Source organism: Tenrec ecaudatus, chromosome 10, assembly GCF_050624435.1.
Source record: "Tenrec ecaudatus isolate mTenEca1 chromosome 10, mTenEca1.hap1, whole genome shotgun sequence".
Taxonomy (NCBI): Eukaryota; Metazoa; Chordata; class Mammalia; order Afrosoricida; family Tenrecidae; genus Tenrec; species Tenrec ecaudatus.
Window position 1 is genome coordinate 136,522,540 of NC_134539.1, and position 19,686 is coordinate 136,542,225.

Consider the following 19,686-nt stretch of genomic DNA (forward strand, 5'->3'; position numbering starts at 1 on the left):
TATTAATATGAGTTTCTGTGGATTTGTTTCCCAGACTAACACAGAACCTTTCTATGGGGAGATAATGTGATAAAGAACTGAGAACCCCTTATAAACAGGGGCCCAAAGTCAGCACACACTTGCTCCCTGGGTACACCTACATCACTGCATGTCAGTGTGAATAGCAAGCATGCAGGCTGTCCTCAATATTATATAGAATAAGCAGAATAGCTGGTAGGATCCAAGAAGCATTGATTGTGTTCATTTGGCTTTATATACATGAAGTCTTCCAAATGTTCATTTCTACCCTTTCCTTCTTTTCTTGGGACAGACTGACAGTGTTTGTTGTTCTGCCCATGGAATAATAAGACACCTAGCAAAGAAAACAGACCGGGACTACTAGGATCTGACCGTCATGGAAAAGTGACAGGACGATGTCCCATGCCCTGCAGGTGCAGGTCAAATAGAATTTTCTAGGAATTGGAGGTGGGGCAGGGGGGTGGGGCAGATCGTAAAGAAGCAACAACCAATTTTTTAATGAAAAACGGTATTTTTTATTTTGGTACAGAAAGATATCCAGTCACAGAAAAGAGCTAGAAAAAGAGGAAGGTAAAAAGAATTATTCCACTGATAGGCGAAATCTGTTCTATGTAAGGGCCGAGGGATTAGCCATCTTCTTAAGCAGTGCCACCTGGTTCCCAAAAAACAGAAGGGAGGAATTTGGGAGAGCTTGTGTTTGTTAGCTGGTAGATTGTAATCAGATTCACATTGGAAAGGAAAAGGATAGTAAGTTAGGGACAGAAGCTGGACCAAGGAGGTGGTGGAAGAAGTCAGGGGATGAGCAGCTGCTCATTGAAGCCATGATGCCCGATCCATTTGAGCAACACTAACCCTGCGCCGCACGTCCTAAGGATGAGCAAACTATATACGGATCTGTGGGGACGGAGGCTCAGCAGTCAGGGACAGCACAGCAGGTGGGGCGGGGGCAGGTGGAGATGACACAGGTTGGGCGGTAGCAGGTGGAGTGGCAGGAGACTTGGCCACAGACTGGGCGGAGGCAGCAGCAGGGGCAGCAGGAGGGGCGGCAGCAGCTGGACCCACAGCAGCTGGAGCCACAGCAGGAGGGGCGGCAGCAGCTGGAGATGCAGCAGCTGGGCCTGCAGCAGGTGGGCTGGCAGCACACAGACTGGCAGCACTGAGGCCTGCAGCAGCTGGACACACAGCAGCTGGGGCGGCAGCAGCTGGAAATGCAGCAGCTGGGCCTGCAGCAGCTGGATCCACAGCAGCTGGGGCGGCAGCAGCTAGAAACACAGCAGGAAGGGCGGCAGCAGGTGGGCTGGCAGCACACAGACTGGCAGCACTGAGGCCTGCAGCAGCTGGACACACAGCAGCTGGGGCGGCAGCAACTGGAGCCACAAGAGGTGGGGCGGCAGCAGGTGGTCTGGCAGCAGGTGGTCTGGCAGCAGCTAGGGCTGCAGCAGGTCTCCTGGCCTTGACCACAGCCCTGGTCAGAGCAGACAGAGCCACAACAGGAGTTGACCATGGTGTCGGAGGATGGAGGTTCTGGTGTTAGTCGGAGAGTGAATTTAGTGAATATGAAAGTCTTCTCCTGTGCACCCCCTTTTATACCCTGCCAAAACTCTGCTATGACACTGCCTATGATCATTATCTAGTTTACTTTCCTCTCAGTGTATTTAGTCATTGAATTAGATAATTAGGTTATTTTTCTGGTCAAATACTTTAAGATGAGAAAAATCAGGAATCCTTTTCCTGGTATCTTAATAGGTTTCCATCTCATCTGTCTCATAGAACTTTCCTTACCATTCTTTGTCCTCTGTCTCTTCTCAGGAGAGTCTATCACATGGGTCCCATCACTGATTTGCCCTTGTGATGTGTGTCTCACACAGCATGATGCCCTTTGAGGAACTGCCCTCAGGATGCCAAGATCTCATTCGATATTAAAGGAATAGAATTGTGGTAGGAACATAGAAAGAATGAATCTCATCTTTGTGGGTCACTCAGAGACAATGAGGAAGACAAATACTATTTATGAGTCATGGGTATTCATGTACATACTGAATTTTCAGCCTACCGGCTAAGTAGTCCTTCCTGTACTTGGTCAGTTTGAAACTACTGTCAGCACCTCATTGTGTTTAAATACTAAAAGGCACACGGAGCACCTTGAAGGGATGATCACTGACCTCTTATGGGGGAATTTGAGCAACACAGTGAACAGTGACACCAGTGGATTTTAACCCATTGGATATAATTTGAATCCCTGAATCTATACTGAGACAAAGTCAATGACAAAAATAAATTATCCTGACAGTAGAATATAAACTAGTAATTATAAACTAGTAATTATAAAAAGAGTGATGGAGTTTAAAAATGACCATTTGCAGCTATCATAATAGAAATGGATCCAAGTAAATAAATTATAGCTTTACTCTGGAGGAGAAGCTCTGGTGGTGTAGCGGTTACACATTGGCCTGTCAACCACCAGGTCAGCAGTTTGAAACCACCAGTAGCTCTATGGAAGAAAGATGAGGCTTTCTGCTCCCATAGACAGTTACAGTCTCGGAAACCCACAGCAGTTCTATGCTGCCCTACAGGGTCATTATGAGTACCATGGACTCGATAGCAGTGAATTTTGAGTTTTCACTCTGGGAAAACTTGAGGAAACGCCCTAACTCAAAGGACGGATGTTTTAGTGTCAGCCATAATGGGACAAACAGACTGTACGTGCCTCCTGAAGTCATGCACTGAAAGGACACATCATTTATGCCCCGACTGATGCACACCCTGAATTGAATCATGAGGAAACACCAGGCAGACAGACATTCCACATAGTAGCCTGTTATCCTCAAAAATATCACTGCAATTAAAGACAAAGACGGGTTAAGGAAGTGTTTCTGATGGAAAATTGTGGTACAGGACATCACTGGGACAATCGGCCACATTCGAGTATGTAATACATGTCCTTGCTGTGAGTTGTAGTCCAGTCAGCTCTGACTCATGGCAGGACAACTTAGATGTGACTAATTTGACATTGTGCCTCAGTGGAAGTTCCCCTCGTTCTTGCTGACCTTTTACTTCACCAAATGTGCTGTCCTTTTCAGGGGATTGGTCTCTCTAGATGGCGTCTGAAATAAGTGAGCCGAAATCCCATGGTGCCTTCTGGTTGTATCTTCTGACACTGATTTGTTCATCCTTCCGCCAGTCAATACTATTTTCAGTACTTTTCATCAACACCACTTTTTGAATGTAGAAATACATATTAGATAATCGAATTGTATTGCTTTTAATTTAATTTACATTTGTGCCGTAGATCTCCATCCTGGGCCCCAACCACTACCCCGCCCCCTCACACACACATGCACACACAGAGGGTATTTTGGGTCCTTGGAGGTAAATGCTAAAGGAAATCATACATTTTACTTTCTTTCTGAAATATCTAACTAGTTCATGAAAGCTTTCATCTGCTCATGGGATCTGAGAAGGCTAGAGAACTTCCAGAAACCTGGTTGGTGGAGTGGACATGGATGGACCTAGTTCCTGGTGTGAGAAAATAGAAATACTGGTACTTGACTATTCATTTTAAATATATTCACTTTGTAGCTGAACTTGAAAAAAGAAAAAAAATTTAAATCCTCATTTTTTTTCAGAACCACACAAGGAATAAGATGGTCAACAATAACCGGTCTGGCATACGAAGGTCTGGCATCTTGTTAGAGGCTCTGGGAGTTGGCGTCTTATGGTTTACAACCCAGACAAGCACAAGAAATGGTATTTCAGGCCATCACAAGTCAGGGACCAGAAATCAGACCCCCAAAATAAACCAATTAGAAGAGACTCCAACCTGTGCCTATTCTAAAGAAAGGTGATGGACCGGAATGCTGACGTTATCCAACAATATCAGGAATATCTCCTGCTAGTAAGATGTTGCTATATGTACTTTGAAACACAGTTTCGGCATCAACAGGAAACTGCCCAATATAATCTGAGGTCAGAAGAGGACTTGGCATGAACATATCAGGCAGATCTTGGCTGAAAGTAGAGAATAACCAGAGAGAGGCTTACCTGCATTTCATTGCTTTATTCTCAAGTCAGTGTTAAAACTTACACAGGATCAACTGTGTTGAGTCCTCTTGCATTGCCTCCGCTTGATTTGAGTAGTCTAGGTTTCTTCTCTGGCACGGCTGCTTATTTTTATTGAGCCCCAGACATTACATACGGCAAACTATACAAGCTCTTGGTGACTTTATCTTCCGCTTGTGAGGATTTAATTTCCTTCTGAGATGATGAATCTTCAAATCCTGTGTCTACAGGACTGTTTTCTGCATTTTATCCAACTTTCATAGTTTTCCTTAGTGAGAGGTTGTGCCGATACGATCTACTTTGTCAGCTGAAAATAGAATTCTGCCCTTTAATTTTTCAAATAGCTATTCTTTTTAAAAACTCTACTAGTTGCCTTCTTCTTCCCGCCCCCCCAGTGCTATTGACATAGAATTCACATATCATGCAATTCAATACATCAATCACATCAAGAAAAGTTGTACAATCATCACTACCATCAATTTTACAACATTTTCTTCATTCTCTACTCATTGTTATTAACTTCCTGTCCCCCCACCCTCCCCTGCTATCCTCCCAAAGGACCATTAATACAGTTACCATTTCTATAGATTTAACTATCCTGGATATCATATACAGAAAAACATTAACAAACAAACCAACAAATATAATAAGGATAATAAATGAAAATAGATAAAATCTCAATAGAAAAGAAAACTGAAAAAACTAGAACAAATTTAAATAGAGTATAAGAGAGACCAAATGAAAAGGAGCTATTTTTTAATTAAATGCTTTTATTGGGGGCTCTTACATCTCTTATCACAATCCATACATTCAGTGTGTCAAGCACATTTGTACATATGCTGCCATCATCATTTTCAAAGCACTCTTCCCACTTGAGCCCCTGATATCAGCTCACCATTTCTTCCCCTTCCCCCTTTCACCCGACCTCCCTCATAAACCCTTGATAAGTTATAGATGATTATTTTCATATCTTACATCATCCTCTGTTGCCCCTCACCCACTTTTCTGTTGTTTGTTCCCCTGGGAGGGGGTTATAAGTCAATCCTTGTGATCAATTCCCCCTTTCTCCCCTCCCCTCTCCTCATCCTCCTGGTATCGCTGCTCTCATTGCTGACCCTGAGGGGTTTATCTATCCTGGATTCCCTTTGTTTTGAGCTCTTATCTGTAGCAGTGTAAGGGTGCTAAATCTTAACCAAATTGTATCTGCAACAATCCACTTGCCAATGCATTCTGCATGCTAGCCAGGCTCTTCCCATCCTTGGTCCATGGCCAGAAGGGTCTGACTAGGGACTTAATCCACCTTTATTTCCCTTCACTTTTTTTAACCGAACCAGTTTTAAAATGGGTCAAAATGGAAATCAAATGATAAGGTATTACATTTTGACCTAACTATGTTGGCCATTATCAAGTTTGCAATGTTTCTGTCTGATAACAGGGATACTCACATCCCTCAATTGTTGACCTGAGGGGGTTCACCAGAGGTTTAATCTATATGTGAACCCCAAAAATGGATTTTGAGCTTCCACTTTTACCTATAGCCTTCTGTAAACAAGGTGTTCATGACTTAAGCTCTGATGCCATTCCTTCCTTTAGATTTGGATTATATTATTTACAATCCTTGGATCACAGCGGCCGGTGGGCTTCTTCCATGTGCACTTGTTGATGCCTCACTTCGATGGCTGATTGTTTGCAAACACACCTTTAAGACCATCTAGTTTCTTCACCACACTTTGCCATAGCACGGTATCTTCAGTGATGTCATCATGAGCATCAAGCAGGGCCAGGTCATAAGAACTAATTGTTCTTAGATGGGGGCTAGACTTAAGTGCAAACCCAAAATCCATTCATGATTCTTTCTATGGTGTATATATGTCTCTGGTTTACTTTAGAGACATCCTTGTCATTTTATGTTAGAGAACATTGTCAATCATCCCCCTAGGCATCACTTCCACATCCATCAAGTCAGTGCTGGCTCATAGAGACCCCAGAGGGCAGGGTAGAACTGTCCCTGTAAATTTCATTAGCTGGAAATCTTCACATGGATTAGAAAGCCTCATCCTTCCTCAGCAGATTTGGCTGGTGGTTTGAAACTGTTGACCTTGCAGTTAGCAGCCCAATGCATAAACACTAAGCATTGATAGTGTCATTCATTTTGCCAATGGTATATAATTTAAAACACTGCTGAGAAATGGAAATTATATGAGTGAAGACCAGCTCTGAGCTGTGACATATGAACTGTTGATTTGTACAGATTAAACTCTTAAGTAAATGGACACTATTTACACACACAACAGGGGTTGGCAATAGGGCAAATCTTCCAATAATAGCCATTCACAGCAGCAAAGCCATGCCTACCAGATTAATTGTCTATTTCTCACCTTGATATGAATTTGGGAAGAAGTTCCAAGGACACAGATGCTTGATGGAGAACTGCCTGGTGAAACAGATGGAATGCTAGTAGGAAAATGTAAACAGACTCTTTTCTATGAGTGAATGAGATGAGGAAAATTGTACCTTTGTGAGCATATTCTAAGAGTGGTGGTAAGTACTTGGCTGCTGTCTGAAAGGTCAGTGGTTCAAACTCACCAGCCACTCAACAGAGGAAAGGCGTGGCAGTCAGCGTCCATAAAGATCACAGTCTTGGAAAGCCTACAGGGCCGTGCTTGTCAACCTTCCTCATGCCGCGGGCCTTTCATGCAGCTCCTCATGTGGTGGGGACCCCCAACCATCACATTATTTTCGTTGCTACGTCATAGCTGTGTTTTGCTACTGTTATGAATCGTCATGTAAATATCTGAAACGCAGGATGCATTTTCATTGTTACAAGTTGAACCTAACTAAAGCACAATGATTCATGACAAAAAACAATACGTGATTATATATTGTGAAATATTTATTTCTAATGACAAATAAATGACATTTTGTCTTGAAACATGGTGTAGCATGGGTAACAGTCTTCACGCTGGGTACTCCTATGTGGGCATATCGCAAGTGGGCGGGCCCACCTGAAGACGGATAGAGGAGCAGCGTCTCAGTTCCTAAGACCATTGGAAACATGTTTATGCAATCCCTGTGATAGGGTCATTCGACCCCCAAAGATGTCTCCGCTCATAGGTGAGAACTGCTGCTGTAGGGCATTTCTACTTTGCTCTGCAAGGTTATTATTGGTTGGAATGGACAAGACGATGGCCTACATGCATATGTCTTCTAGGGGTGGTCAGTGAGCTGATGAGATTTCTAGCACCTTCTAATCACACTGGTGTAGCGGAGCCTGGCTTGTTTTTTTGTCATCGGTCTTCAGAAATGTCCTCTAAAACGGAGCAGGGGACTTAGGACAATAGTTGTCAGTCTGCCTTAGCAGTAACAGCATGCATCAGGGTTTATAGTTTATGGAAGTTTTATGAAAATATTTTTCATATATTCTGAGCTAAAACATCCAGTTGATTTTGTCATGGTACTTATGTCTAACGTTTTCTTTAAAGTGCTGAGGGAATCCTAGAAGACACATTCTTTATCTCACAAGAGCTCACACAGAAATGACATCCAGAAAGCGTTGGAGAATCAAGCCCTCGTATGCCCATGGTCCTAAGGAAGGAGGCTTCTTTAGTATCATAGGCATTGCTGGGAGAGGTGCTTCTTTGAGGCAAGAACAAATTATCTTAATTTTAGCCATATAAATCCAAGGTTGTATGTTTTATATTTTCAACCCTTTAAGGGGTCTTGTGCAGTCGATGTACCCAATGCAATGCATCCTGTGATCTCTTGACTGCTGCTTCCTTGAGCATTGATTGTAGATCCAGGCAAGACAAAATCCTTGACAACTTCATTCTACCTGGATGTTACCCACTGGTCTAGTGGGGATGCGGGTCTTCTTTACATTGAGTTGTAACCCACACTGAAGACTGCAGTCCTTGATCTTCATCAGCAAGCTCTTCAAGCCCTCCTACTTTCTATGGGTAAAATATTGAACAATGCAGGAAGCATCACAAGAAGATAGAAAGAATACACACAGAGTCGCTGTGCCAAGAAGAACTCGTTGACATTCAACCGCTGGAGGAGGTAGCATGCTTAAGAACCAAAGGGACCGAAGGAAGACGTTCAAGTTTCACTGAAAGCATCAGATAAAAACAAGGTTCTGGGAATTGATGTTTCAACAGCTGATGAAGCACTGGAAGCACTCACCCATCTATGCCCAGAAATGGCTTTGAATAGCTGTTAAATCTAACTCAAATATCCCTGTGGCACAAGAGTAAATGTGTTCTAGATTCTAAGCTCTAAAATTTTTCATTGTGCTCTCTGGACTCTGAAACTGAAGTGGGAAAGAAGGTAGTAGCTCAGTCTACACAGAAAACTAGTTTCCCGGACTGTTGCACTTGGTGTAAATGCCTCACATGCTTGGTACAGCAGAAGAAACTGGCGGGACCACCTTGTTCGGTCAACCAAGTGTTGACTGCCAACCTCCAAGAACAGTTGACCTAACCTACTAGGCAGACAGCATGGGTGTAAGATTTGTTGTGGTTCTTGTTGTTAGTGCCACTGAGTTGCTTCTGACTCATGGCAACCTGATGTACTAGTAAACCAAACACTGCCTGGTCCTGTGCCATCTTGACAATTCTTCTTGTATTTGAGCCCATAGATGCAGACCCTGTGCCAATCCATCTTGTCAAACTCTTCCTCTTTGTTATTATCTCCTGACTTTACCAGGCATGAGGTCCTACTCCAGGCATTGGTCTCTCCTGAAAACATGTCCAAAGTACGTGAGATAAAGTCTCGGCATCCTTGCCTCTAAGGACAATTCTGGCTCTATGTCTTCCAGACAGATTTGTCTGTTCTTTTGGCAGTACATGGTGCTTTCAAGATTCTTTATCAGCAACATAATTCAAATGCATCCCTTCTTCAGTTTTCCTTCAGTGTCCAACTTCAAGTGCATATGAAGCAATAGTCCTCCGAGTAACATCCTTGCATTCCCAACACTTTAAATAGATCCAGTGCATCAGATTTATCCAATGCATTGAGTCTTTTGATCTCTTGACTGCTGCTCCCATGAGTTTTGATTATGGATCCAAGCAAGTTGAACTCTTTGACAACTTCCATCTTGTTTTCCATTTACACGGACGTTATCTACTGGTCCAGTTGTAAAGATTTCCGTTTTCTTCACACTGAGTTGCATTCCATGCTGAAGACTGCAATTCTTCATCTTCATTAGCAAGTGCTTTGAGTCCTCTGCCCTTTCAGTCATCAAGGTTGTGTCAGGGTTGTTCCTAAGCCTCCCTCCAATCCTCATGCAGAGTTCTTCTTCATGTAATCCAAGTTCTCACATAAATGTGGTGAAAGGATGAAGCCCCAAAACACACCTTTCCTGATTATAAACCATGCAGTATGCCCTTGTTCTGGCCTCACCACTGCCTCTTGATCCGTGTACACGTTGCATGAGCACCATGTAATATACTGGGATTCCCATTCTTCTCACGGTGATTCATATGGAAAAGGAACAGATTTTCCACCGCTGAGGAATCAGCCACTGCAAAACTTTATGGACAGAATCAAAACCATGTCAGCTACTAAAAGCTTCATAAAAAGAAGCAGAGCATCGAGATAGTGCCAGAGATGAGCCCCTCCAGTTGGAACACACCCAAAATACGACTGAAGAAGTTTTGCCTCCTCAAAGAAAAGCAGGCTGTGTTGACGTGGCTAGAGAGACTCCCGCGGGAGTAAACCGCGGACTGTCATTTGCTGATGAGACACAACAAACAGCTTCAGACATCAATTAATGATCAGCACTAAAACGAGGCCAGGGTCCGACTGTAGAGCAGGCTGTCCATCACTCACATGTAAGTGTAGGTTGAAACTGAAGAAAATTAAGACAAGTCCACGAGAGTCAAAATATGACTGAGAGTCTGTTCTACTTCAATTTTGAGGATTCGGGGTGGAAGAGAGTCAATGGGAATTAACTCTTTTTTTCCAGCTCTCTCTTTCATAAAAGAATCATCTCAATTAAGGTCCTGGAATTCTCTATTACTTGATGCTTACTCTGTAGGAGGACTTAGGTAATTCCAGATATTTAACAGTCAAGTTGAGTGAGGGCTCAGCTTAGTTGATGTTCCATTCACACCTTCTGAATTATACTCGGCACTTCTCCTGCCTGAGACACTGGGGCTTCCTCTTTCTGTTCAGAGAGACCTTCCCTCCTGGTGAGGCTTTACTTTCCTGTCTACTAAGCAGGTCAAAGGCATATTTTTCTGTAGGGCATTCTCTTGTGAAATGTTCCAATGACTTTGCAGACTTGAAAGTATTGGCAGGCTGACCACCTGATATGTCTTTACCAAATATGCCATCCTTCTGAGATGTCCTTACATCTGCACCAGACTTCCTGTTTTCTGTAAGGAATGGTGCAAAGATCACGGGTGTGCTATGGCCCACACCTGCTGTGGGGAAGAGTGACACCTGGACTCCATGTCACGACTCACATGACAACTAGTCTGTAAACATAGACGATGCCCTTGACGTGGAAGGAATGGCAAGAGATGATTCAGGGGGAAGAACAATGAAGTGAGAGTCAACACATCAGCTTGGACTCTTTCACCAGCATCTGAGCCAAGGGGATGCGCACAGAGGAAGACACACAACCTACGATGGAGGAAGGGCCAATGAGACACATCCTAATAGAGGAACCAAAGGACAAAATGTTTCCTACCATGTTGGAAACTATAATTGCCTAATTTAGTAATTGCTTATACTCATTAGAATAAACAATAAGGAAGGAGCTCTTTCAGAAGGGTATAAAAGGGGCATGGGAAGAGGAGCGTTCCAAACTCAAACCCTTCACTCTCCTCTAAACACACCCAGAACCGCCATCCTCTGACACCATGGTCAACTCCTGTTGTGGCTCCGTCTGCTCTGACCAGGGCTGTGGTCAAGGCGAGGAGACCTGCTGCTGTAGGCCCAGCTGCTGTCAGACCAGTTGCTGCAGGCCCAACTGCTGCAGGCCCAGCTGCTGTGTGTCCAGCTGCTGCAGGCCCAGCTGCTGTGTGTCCAGCTGCTGCAGGCCCTCTTGTGGCTCCTGCTGCTGCCGCCCTAGCTGCTGCATCTCCAGCTGTTGCCGCCCTACCTGCGGTGGGTCCAGCTGCTGTAGACCCAGCTGTTGCATTTCCAGCTGCTGCCGCCCCAGCTGCTGCAGACCCACCTGCTGCAGACCTACCTGCTGCATCTCTAGCTGTTGCCGCCCCAGCTGCTGTGTGTCCAGCTGCTGCAGACCCCAGTGCTGCCAGTCTGTGTGCTGCCAGCCCATCTGCTGTAGGCCCAGCTGCTGCATCTCTAGCTGTTGTCGTCCCACCTGCTGTATTTCTAGTTGTTGCCGCCCCAGCTGCTCTGGTGGTTCTTGCTGCTGAGTGTCCTGCTCTAGACCCAGGAACTGTCCATCCATCCTCAGTCCCGGCAGAGAGGGTGTATTCAGCACAATGTGTGACTCTTCCTAGTGCCATAAACTTACTGACAGGACCAGGAGACTGATGTGGAAATGCCCAATTATCTGATCTCTGTATTAATGTCTCCTTTATTTTCCTTTGTCAAAACATCGTATTATAATGAATCCGAATTTTTAGTGAGATGCTCTATTAGTTTATTTTAGAATTCCTAAGCCTGATGCAAAAAAGATAGGTGTCCCCAAATATTCCCTTCCTGTATTGTATCTTTCTAATGCACTTCTCATGTGCAACTACTTGATGTTCCCCAATAAAATCTTTTAGTATTCAAAAGTGCTACGATTTCTCTTTGTCATTGAAATGTTCTACCTTTCTCCCTATACAGCATTGGAGTACATATTTCTCATAGACGTTAAAATATTGGCAGGCTGTTCACCCTCAAATGGCTTTGCCTTGCTTTCTCAGGGGACTGTGCGATGGGAAGCGGATTAATAACATTTCTACACAGAACAGAATTCCGTCAGATGGCAGACATAACACAACGGGTGGATTTTGACTCTTGAGCGGGTAAGTGAGAGTCACCGTTTGTAGCTCCCTCCCCCCCCCCAAGTTGCTCTTAATACTCGTATGCCCTCTATAATGCACGGGCTATTTTAATTGAATTTGAGTAGAGGCGGTGCAGCATAGAGCACATCCCATGGATGTTGGGGCTCTACAGAGTTCCATCCAAGTTCTGAATCTACCACATATTTACTGTAATCTTGGACCCACCCTTAAGCTGTTGGCCTAGAATGGTTTTTCTTTTTCTGTTTATGTGGAAACATTTTATCCTTCCAAGCAATGCTTATTTAATTGAAACAACCCTATGTAACAATATCAAATCATAAAATAAGTAGCTCTGTGGTAGAAAGATGGGGCTTTCTTCTCCCAGGAAGCAGTCATAGTCTCGGAAAGCCACAGGAGCCCTGTAGGTCAGCATTGACTCGTTGACAGTGAGTGAAAAGAACTAGCAATAATATTTTTACTTTTATCAGCGATATAATTTCATAAACCTAAGGCAGAAGTTAATCAGCGTGTTATCATTGATTGGTATGTCTGAAAACATATTTTTCGCTTATTGTTTCTTTTGTTAATGGACTTACTGGTATATAATATCATACCCTATAATAGATCGATTATATTAAGAAGAGTTGTGTAATCATCAATTGATTTCAGAATATTTTCCTCTTACTTCTATTCATGTTGTAGGCTTCCCATTACCCCTAACCTCCACTTCCGTCCCCTAGATAATTGTTAGTCCAGTTACTATCGCTAAAGATTCACCTGTCTCGGATTTCTTATATACAAAGTTATGCAAAACAAAAGTAACAAACAAACAAAAAACCGAAACAGAACAGAGGAAAACCTCAATCAAAAAGAAAACAGAAAATACCAAAATCTGAAGCAACTTAAAAATGGGTTACAAAAAAGAGATCAAGGTATCAGGCATCAAAAATCCAGAACAAAAAATCCTATCGATGTAAATGAGGAAGAAGGCGAGTGGAGACCCAAAGCCCATCTGTAGACAATGGGACATCCCCTTACAGAAGGGCCACAAGGAAGAGATGTGTCAGTCAGGCTGAAATATAACACTGACGAAACATACAATTTTCCTCTAGTTCTTTAAGTCTTCCTCTCCTCCCCCCACTCCCACCTGTCATGGCCCCAATTCTACCTTACAAATCCAGCTAGACCGGAGCACGTACACTGGTGCAGATAAGAGCTCGCAACACAGGGAATCCTGGACAGATAAACCCCTCAGGACCAATCATTTGAGTTGTGATACCAGAAATGTAAGGATAAGTTGTGGGGAGAATGTGGGAACCAATTACAATTGTTGACATATAACTGCCTCCCAGGGAAATGGACAACAGAAAAATGGGTGAAGGGAGAGAGCGGTCAGTGTAAGACATGGAAAAAATAACTTATAAATTATCAAGGGTTCATGAGGAAGGATGGGTGGGGGAGGAGGGAAAAATGAGCTGATACCAAAGGCTCAAAGAGAAAGAAAATTTTTTGAAACGATGATGGCAACACATGTACAAATGTGCTTGACACAGTGGATGGATGGATTGTGATAAGAGCTGTAAGAGCCCACAATAAAATGATTTTAAAAATGAATAAATTTTAAAAGAGATCAAATGATAAGGTTTATGTTTTAACCTAACTGTGGCTGCTAAAATCACAAGGCTCTAGTTCTCCCTCTCTCTCTCTTTTTAAAATCATTTGGTTGGGGGCTCATACAGCTCTTATCACAATCCATCTATCCGTCCATTGCATCGAGCGCATCTGTACACGTGTTGAGGAGGCTCTATGTCTCATAGCAAGGCTATTCTTGTCCCTGGGCCATGGGCAGAGGGGGCTTCCTGGAGTCTTCATCCATGCAAGTCTTAGTCCTGCAGACGGATTTGGGATGTCCACTGTCATCCATAGACATTTTGGAAACCAGAAGATGTTCAGAATTGAAGCTCTGATACTATCGCCTCTTCCAGATTTGGATTTTATTATTTACAATCTGTGTTAGTCTGGGTTGACTAAAGAAGCAAACTTTATATCAAGATATAATTATGTATCAATAAAACACCCAGTTCATTCCAGATAAAGTCCGTAAGTTTGATATTAGCCTGTAAGTTCTATAGTGGCCCGTGAATTCCTCTTGAGACTCACACAGAAAATTCAATGATGCCGAGTGCAGGAAGATTACCAGCTGGTGGGTAGAAAGTCTTGTACATCCAATGGTGTGGACGCATCTCCAGGGCTCTGGCTGCCATCAGCATGCCTCCATGTGGCTTGTCAACAGGAAGGTTAGACAGACAGAGAATGTATCCCAGCTTCAGGGAGGAAGAAGCGAAGTTCTCAGAATTCTCTCTCAGATGGGAAGGCCATGCCCACAAGGAGGGACCACCAGACTGTGACCTGATTGACAGGCTAGCCTACCCCCTTCATTCTTATTTATCAAGTTGACATGAAATTACATAAGTACCACACAATCCTTGGATCACACAGGCTGGTGTGCTTCCTCCATGTGGATTTAGTTGACGCCTCACTTAGATGACTGTTTATTTTAAGATAAGCTTTTAAGACCCAACATTCTAGTCTTTCTGATAGCTGGGCACCATCTAATTGCTTCACCACACTTTGCTGCAGCACCTGTAACTTCCATGATCTCTGCATGAGGGTGCAATAATGGGCTTAAATATAACAATAGGGAGAATGGCACAGGACAAGGTGGTGTTTTATTCTGTTGTACCAAGGAGCACTACGAGTCGGCACTGACTCAATGGCAACACCCGACAACAAGTGATTGTTCTACAGGACACATTTCTCCATAGGTTATTTTTTATGTTATAGGCCCATCTCTAATTTTCTGGAAGGGAGCCTCTAGGAATGTCTTTGGTTTCCAGTGAAACCATGACTCTATGACTTGAGTCTCAGGCTCCTTGAGTCTCTTTCAGACCAGTAAGTCTGGTCTTTATTACTATTGTTATTCAACAACTTGTATTCATTATAACTGTTCTGGTCCTGGTCAGAGGGGTCAGTGGTGGTCGCGGGGCATCATCTAGTTCTTCTGTGCCCGCTGTGGTTCACGTGGGTCGTGAATTCTTTGGACTAATCACTCCCTCGAATCTTTGGTGTTCTTCATTCTCCTTTGTTCTAGGTGGGAAGAGACCTGTAGTTACTTTTTAGATGGTCATGCATAAGCCTTTAAGATCCCAGCCACTACTCACCAGACATCACACTTCTGAATTCAGTGCTGGATTACTAAAGAAGCAATGTCAGCAAAAGCACATCTGTGGTGAAGGGTTTCACATTGTTTACTCACCACATTGATGATTCGGGTTTTAGATATGGCTTCCTTCTGGCTCTCCCAACCCCAAGCATCTTTTCTATCGAATAAAGATTCCTTTTCACATTTACCATCCTTAACAAATGTAGAGTACCCTGTTACCAAGGTAAGCACGGGCTTACTTGTGTTGGCTCATCTGTAGTGAACAGTTTCACATTTCTTTGTTCTTTCTTTCCCACATTCTTGTTGGGCACACCTCCCCTGATGACTACAGTGAAAGTCTGTAGACAGCCATCTGGTTTGCATTTCTGGTCATGTGGTCCTTTGGTGGTTTCACCCAAGACATTGTCAGGGCTTCCTGTTATGAGCCCTGGGTAGTGAACTTTCCCTTGTTGCTTTCCCACCACTCTGTCCACACATTTATAAACGCTTTTATCTCTAAGACTCTGTGTTCCCTCTTGTTCCTGCTGTGATCCAGTTCTTGTTGTAAAAACAGCAAATTATAAGCTTATAGTCTTTAACACTGGGAAAGACAATATAAACCTACTTTCTTTGATTTAGCTCTAGCCAATAAAACATGATGCTAAAACCAGACCCTGTATCCTGTAATTAGCAGCTGTTTAGAAGAAACAGCTGGCAGGATAAAAGATGTGTTGATCTTTTCTGTACAGAGTGATCTTTTCTGTACAGAGTGATCTTTGCTGTACAGAGTGATCCAGAGGAAGTCAAAAGGGATGAAGCCGAAAACATCTGCAAGACAGTTTTCATGTTGGATTGAAGTCAACTTTTTTTGGTCAATGTCTCCATTTTGTCTTTCAACATCTTAATATTTTTTTAACTAGAAACAAGTGACAGTTGATTTCTAGTTATACGTAAGTTATTCAGAAATATAGCATCACTAACAAAGCTCCAGTAATTGATGGTATATCAAATGAAATGCCCAAACGAGCGCTAGAATCACCTCTTTGTCTCGGGCCAGAACTTGGAAGACAGCTCCCCTGGTGAAGCAACTGGAGGAGATCCCTATGTGCCCATGTCAAAGCAAGGTGACCAACCGAATGCGGAAATGATCAAACAACAGCACTAGTATCACATGCAAGTAAAATGTGGTTATCATCAGCGAGCTGCCAGCAATTGAAGCTGGAGTCTGAAGAGGATAGGGAATGAGAGAGATCATTGCTGACACCCGATGAATCTTGGCGGAATGCCACAAAGATGTTTATGTATGTTTTATAAACGATATCAAGGCAGTTGACTGAGTTGATCATTAAAAAATATGGATAATATTGAGAAGAATGAGGCTTGCAGAATAGTTCTTTGTGCTCATGGAAAATCTGTGAGAGGCAGTTGTATGAACAGAACAAGTTTAAACTTGGGGAAATTGTCTCCCAGGATCCTATCTTTTCATCTTACTTATTCATTCATATGCTGAGCAAAGAACCCCCCAAACTGGATTACATGTAGAAGAACTCAGCATCGGTATTGCAGGAAGGCTCATAAATAACCTGTGATATGTAGACGACACAACCTAGTTGCTGAAAGTGAGGAGACAACGAAGCTCCTGCTGAGGAAAATTTTAAACTGCAACTTGTGGTATCACTTGCAACTCAAGGTAAAGCAAACCAAAATTCTCACAACTGAGCCAATAAGCAAAATCATGAGACAATGTTGAAGATGTCAAGGATTTCATGTTGCTTGGATCTACAATCACAGTCCACAGAAGCAACTGTCAGGGAACTAAACAACTTATTACATTGGGCAGATCTGCTGCACAGGGTATCTTTGAAGTGTTGAAGAGCACTTTTAGCCTACTGTGCGGATTAAGGTGTGCCTAAGCTACTAACCTCAGGTCAGCAGTTTGAAACCACCAGCCACTCCTTGGGAAGAAAGATGAGGCTTTTTACATTCTCAGAGACCCACGGGGGCAGTTCTATGCTGCCCAATAGGGTCACAGCGAGTCCCAATCAACTTGATGGCAGTGAGTTTGGTGCTCTTTTGGTTTGGCCCAAGCCATGTCGTTTTCAACTACCTCAGATGCAAGTAAAAGTTGAGCAATGACTAAAGAAGACGTCAGAAGAATTGGTGCCTTTGAATTATGGTGTTGGCAAATAATACTGAAAGTGCCATGGGTTGCTGGAAGAACAAACCAATCTCTCTTGGAAGAAGTCCAGTCAGATTGCTGCTAGAAGTCAGGAGGGGAAGGCTCCAGCTCACGTCCTTTGGACATGTTACCCGTGTGACCAGTCCCTGGCAAAGGGCATTATGCTTGGTAAAGCGGAGGGTCAGAGAAAAAAAGGAAAACGCTAGGTGAGATGGATGGACACAGTAGCTGCAACCATGGACTTAAACCGAACGATTGTGAGGATGGAGCAAGACCAGGCAGGGTTTGCTTCTGCTGTATCCTGTGTAGGGTGGCTAAGAGTCAGTGCAGCGCCATGGTACCCAACAGCAACAACACGTCCTCGTGGCGTAATGGGGAAGAGATAAGCTGCTCACCAAAAGTCATGGGTTCAAACCAAGCTGGTAAAGAGACATGGTGATCCGCTCCCTCCATGACTTCAGCTTAGGAAACATGGTGGGTTGGTTCTCTCCGCCCTGTGGGGTTGCTAGGAGTCGGACTCATTTCAACAGCACATCGTGAACCATTTTTATAGCATTCAGGTGTGCAAGATTTCATATTTGTCAGTTGTTTGTAATACACTTCAGATCATGAATCAAAACTTATAGACCCTTACAATGGTATCAACATCTTGCCTTATATAATGTGAACCCATTTTCCAAGCTAAGGAGGAAACCTGGGTTTCAGGGGAAACTGAGTCTCAAAGACATGGTCTACCATGTTCTCTTAAGTCAGATCAGGAAAATAAACCATCATGAAAATGGTGAGACCTTGAGAGTATGACAGGCTAAAATGATAAAGGGATTTCAGTCTGGAGATGCTGACTGTTTACAGACTGATGACTAAAAATATAAGTGTTTTATGGGACGATTGCCACGACTTCATAAATTTCCAGCAGACTCCATGTCCCGAGAGAGTGTCATGTATAGAAAGGTAGGAAGGGGGGCAGCCCTTAGCTACATAGAACACTCCTAATGGACACACCCTGAGATAGAACATTCGGAAAGTGAGAACAATTAGGTGAATTTGAGATTCGTTCACATGCAGCTCACTGGAGAGTTCAAGGGACATATCTCAAGATAATTAAGTCCATTGCATAATGTTTCTGGGCTCTACAGAAGATGATGTACAAGGAGGCTTCAAAACGTTTGTGGGATTAAAAGATAATGGCATTGTTCCATGAAGTGTTGGAAGCTCCCTCATTATGTCCCCTTTCCCAGAGAAAGTGAACTGAGGCTTGGAGAGGTTCAATACCTTTCCGCCCATTACACACCTCGTCGCACATCTGACACAGGTAACAGGAATCAAGAGCCCATGGCTTTCTGCATGCTCTTCAGGCTCTCTCACGTTCAGAGAGAGCTGACCCTGGTTGTAAAGAAGTAGCTAACCGCACACACACGTACACACACACACACACCAAATTATTAACAAAGCAGGCCTTCCAACATCACAGAATGTGGATGTTTATTAAGGACACGTGGAAATGATATGCGTTCATCACGATCAGGGTCGAATGAAAGCATCAGGTGGGGTAAAAGCATCACTGGTCTAAAAAGAGACTCCTTTGGGCCTGGGTTGGAATTATTCCACAACCATTTCATATCTGCCACTTCCTAGAAGAGCTGGATGCAAACTCTAAGTGACAAATCCAAAGAGGGGTTGGTAGTCCATGTCCCTGTCACTGACTGGCTCCCACGAGTTTTAGATCACTTGGGAGGACTTCCATAGTATAATTACAGAGATGACAGGCAGAGGTCAGCACCAGGGACGGCACAGCAGGTGGGGCGGGGGCAGGTGGAGATGACACAGGTTGGGCGGTAGCAGGTGGTGTGGCAGGAGACTTGGCCACAGACTGGGCGGAGGTAGCAGCAGGGGCAGCAGGAGGGGCGGCAGCAGCTGGAGACGCAGCAGCTGGGGCGGCAGCAGGTGGGCTGGCAGCACACAGACTGGCAGCACTGGGGCCTGCAGCAGCTGGACACACAGCAGCTGGGCCTGCAGCAGGTGGGCTGGCAGCACACAGACTGGCAGCACTGGGGCCGGCAGCAGCTGGAGATGCAGCAGCTGGGCCTGCAGCAGCAGGTCTCCTGGCCTTGACCACAGCCCTGGTCGGAGCAGACGGAGCCACAACAGGAGTTGACCATGGTGTCTGAGACTGGAGGTTCTGGGTGTTTGCAGGAAAGGGAAGCTCCTTAGTAGGAAAGTCGCCTGTACCACAGCCTTTACGTACCGCCCTAACAGGTCCG

At 44.0% G+C, this 19,686-nt stretch overlaps 1 protein-coding gene across 3 annotated transcripts; it reads right to left on the reverse strand.

The window, feature by feature from the left end:
* Positions 1–928: 928 nt before the first annotated feature.
* Positions 929–19,584, reverse strand: LOC142459845 (uncharacterized). Of its 3 annotated transcripts, XM_075561802.1 has the most exons (4): positions 19,348–19,584; positions 19,054–19,056; positions 1,242–1,420; positions 929–1,181 (listed from the first exon to the last, which is right to left on the reverse strand). In XM_075561802.1, exons 1-4 carry the CDS (start codon positions 19,582–19,584, stop codon positions 929–931), a joined length of 672 nt encoding a protein of 223 aa, XP_075417917.1. The 3 variants fall into 3 exon arrangements, with proteins under 3 accessions (XP_075417917.1, XP_075417916.1, XP_075417919.1); XM_075561801.1 differs by lacking the exon at positions 19,054–19,056 and having other exon boundaries at positions 1,242–1,435; XM_075561804.1 differs by lacking the exons at positions 19,054–19,056; positions 19,348–19,584 and having other exon boundaries at positions 929–1,050; positions 1,123–1,522.
* Positions 19,585–19,686: the final 102 nt, after the last annotated feature.

What these genes read in the sequence shown, in the direction of transcription:
- LOC142459845 (XM_075561801.1), bottom strand. Translation starts at nt 19,584, where the DNA reads ATGGTCAACTCCTGTTGTGGCTCCGTCTGCTCCGACCAGGGCTGTGGT. An exon ending in GCTGCCGCCCCAGCTGCTGC is followed by an intron (nt 1,436 to 19,347) that starts GTCTCCAGCTGC and finishes AGCTGCTGCCAG; the next exon opens with ACCACCTGCTGCCAGACCAC. An exon ending in TGTGGATCCAGCTGCTGCAG is followed by an intron (nt 1,182 to 1,241) that starts GCCCAGCTGCTG and finishes CAGCTGCTGCAG; the next exon opens with GCCTCAGTGCTGCCAGTCTG.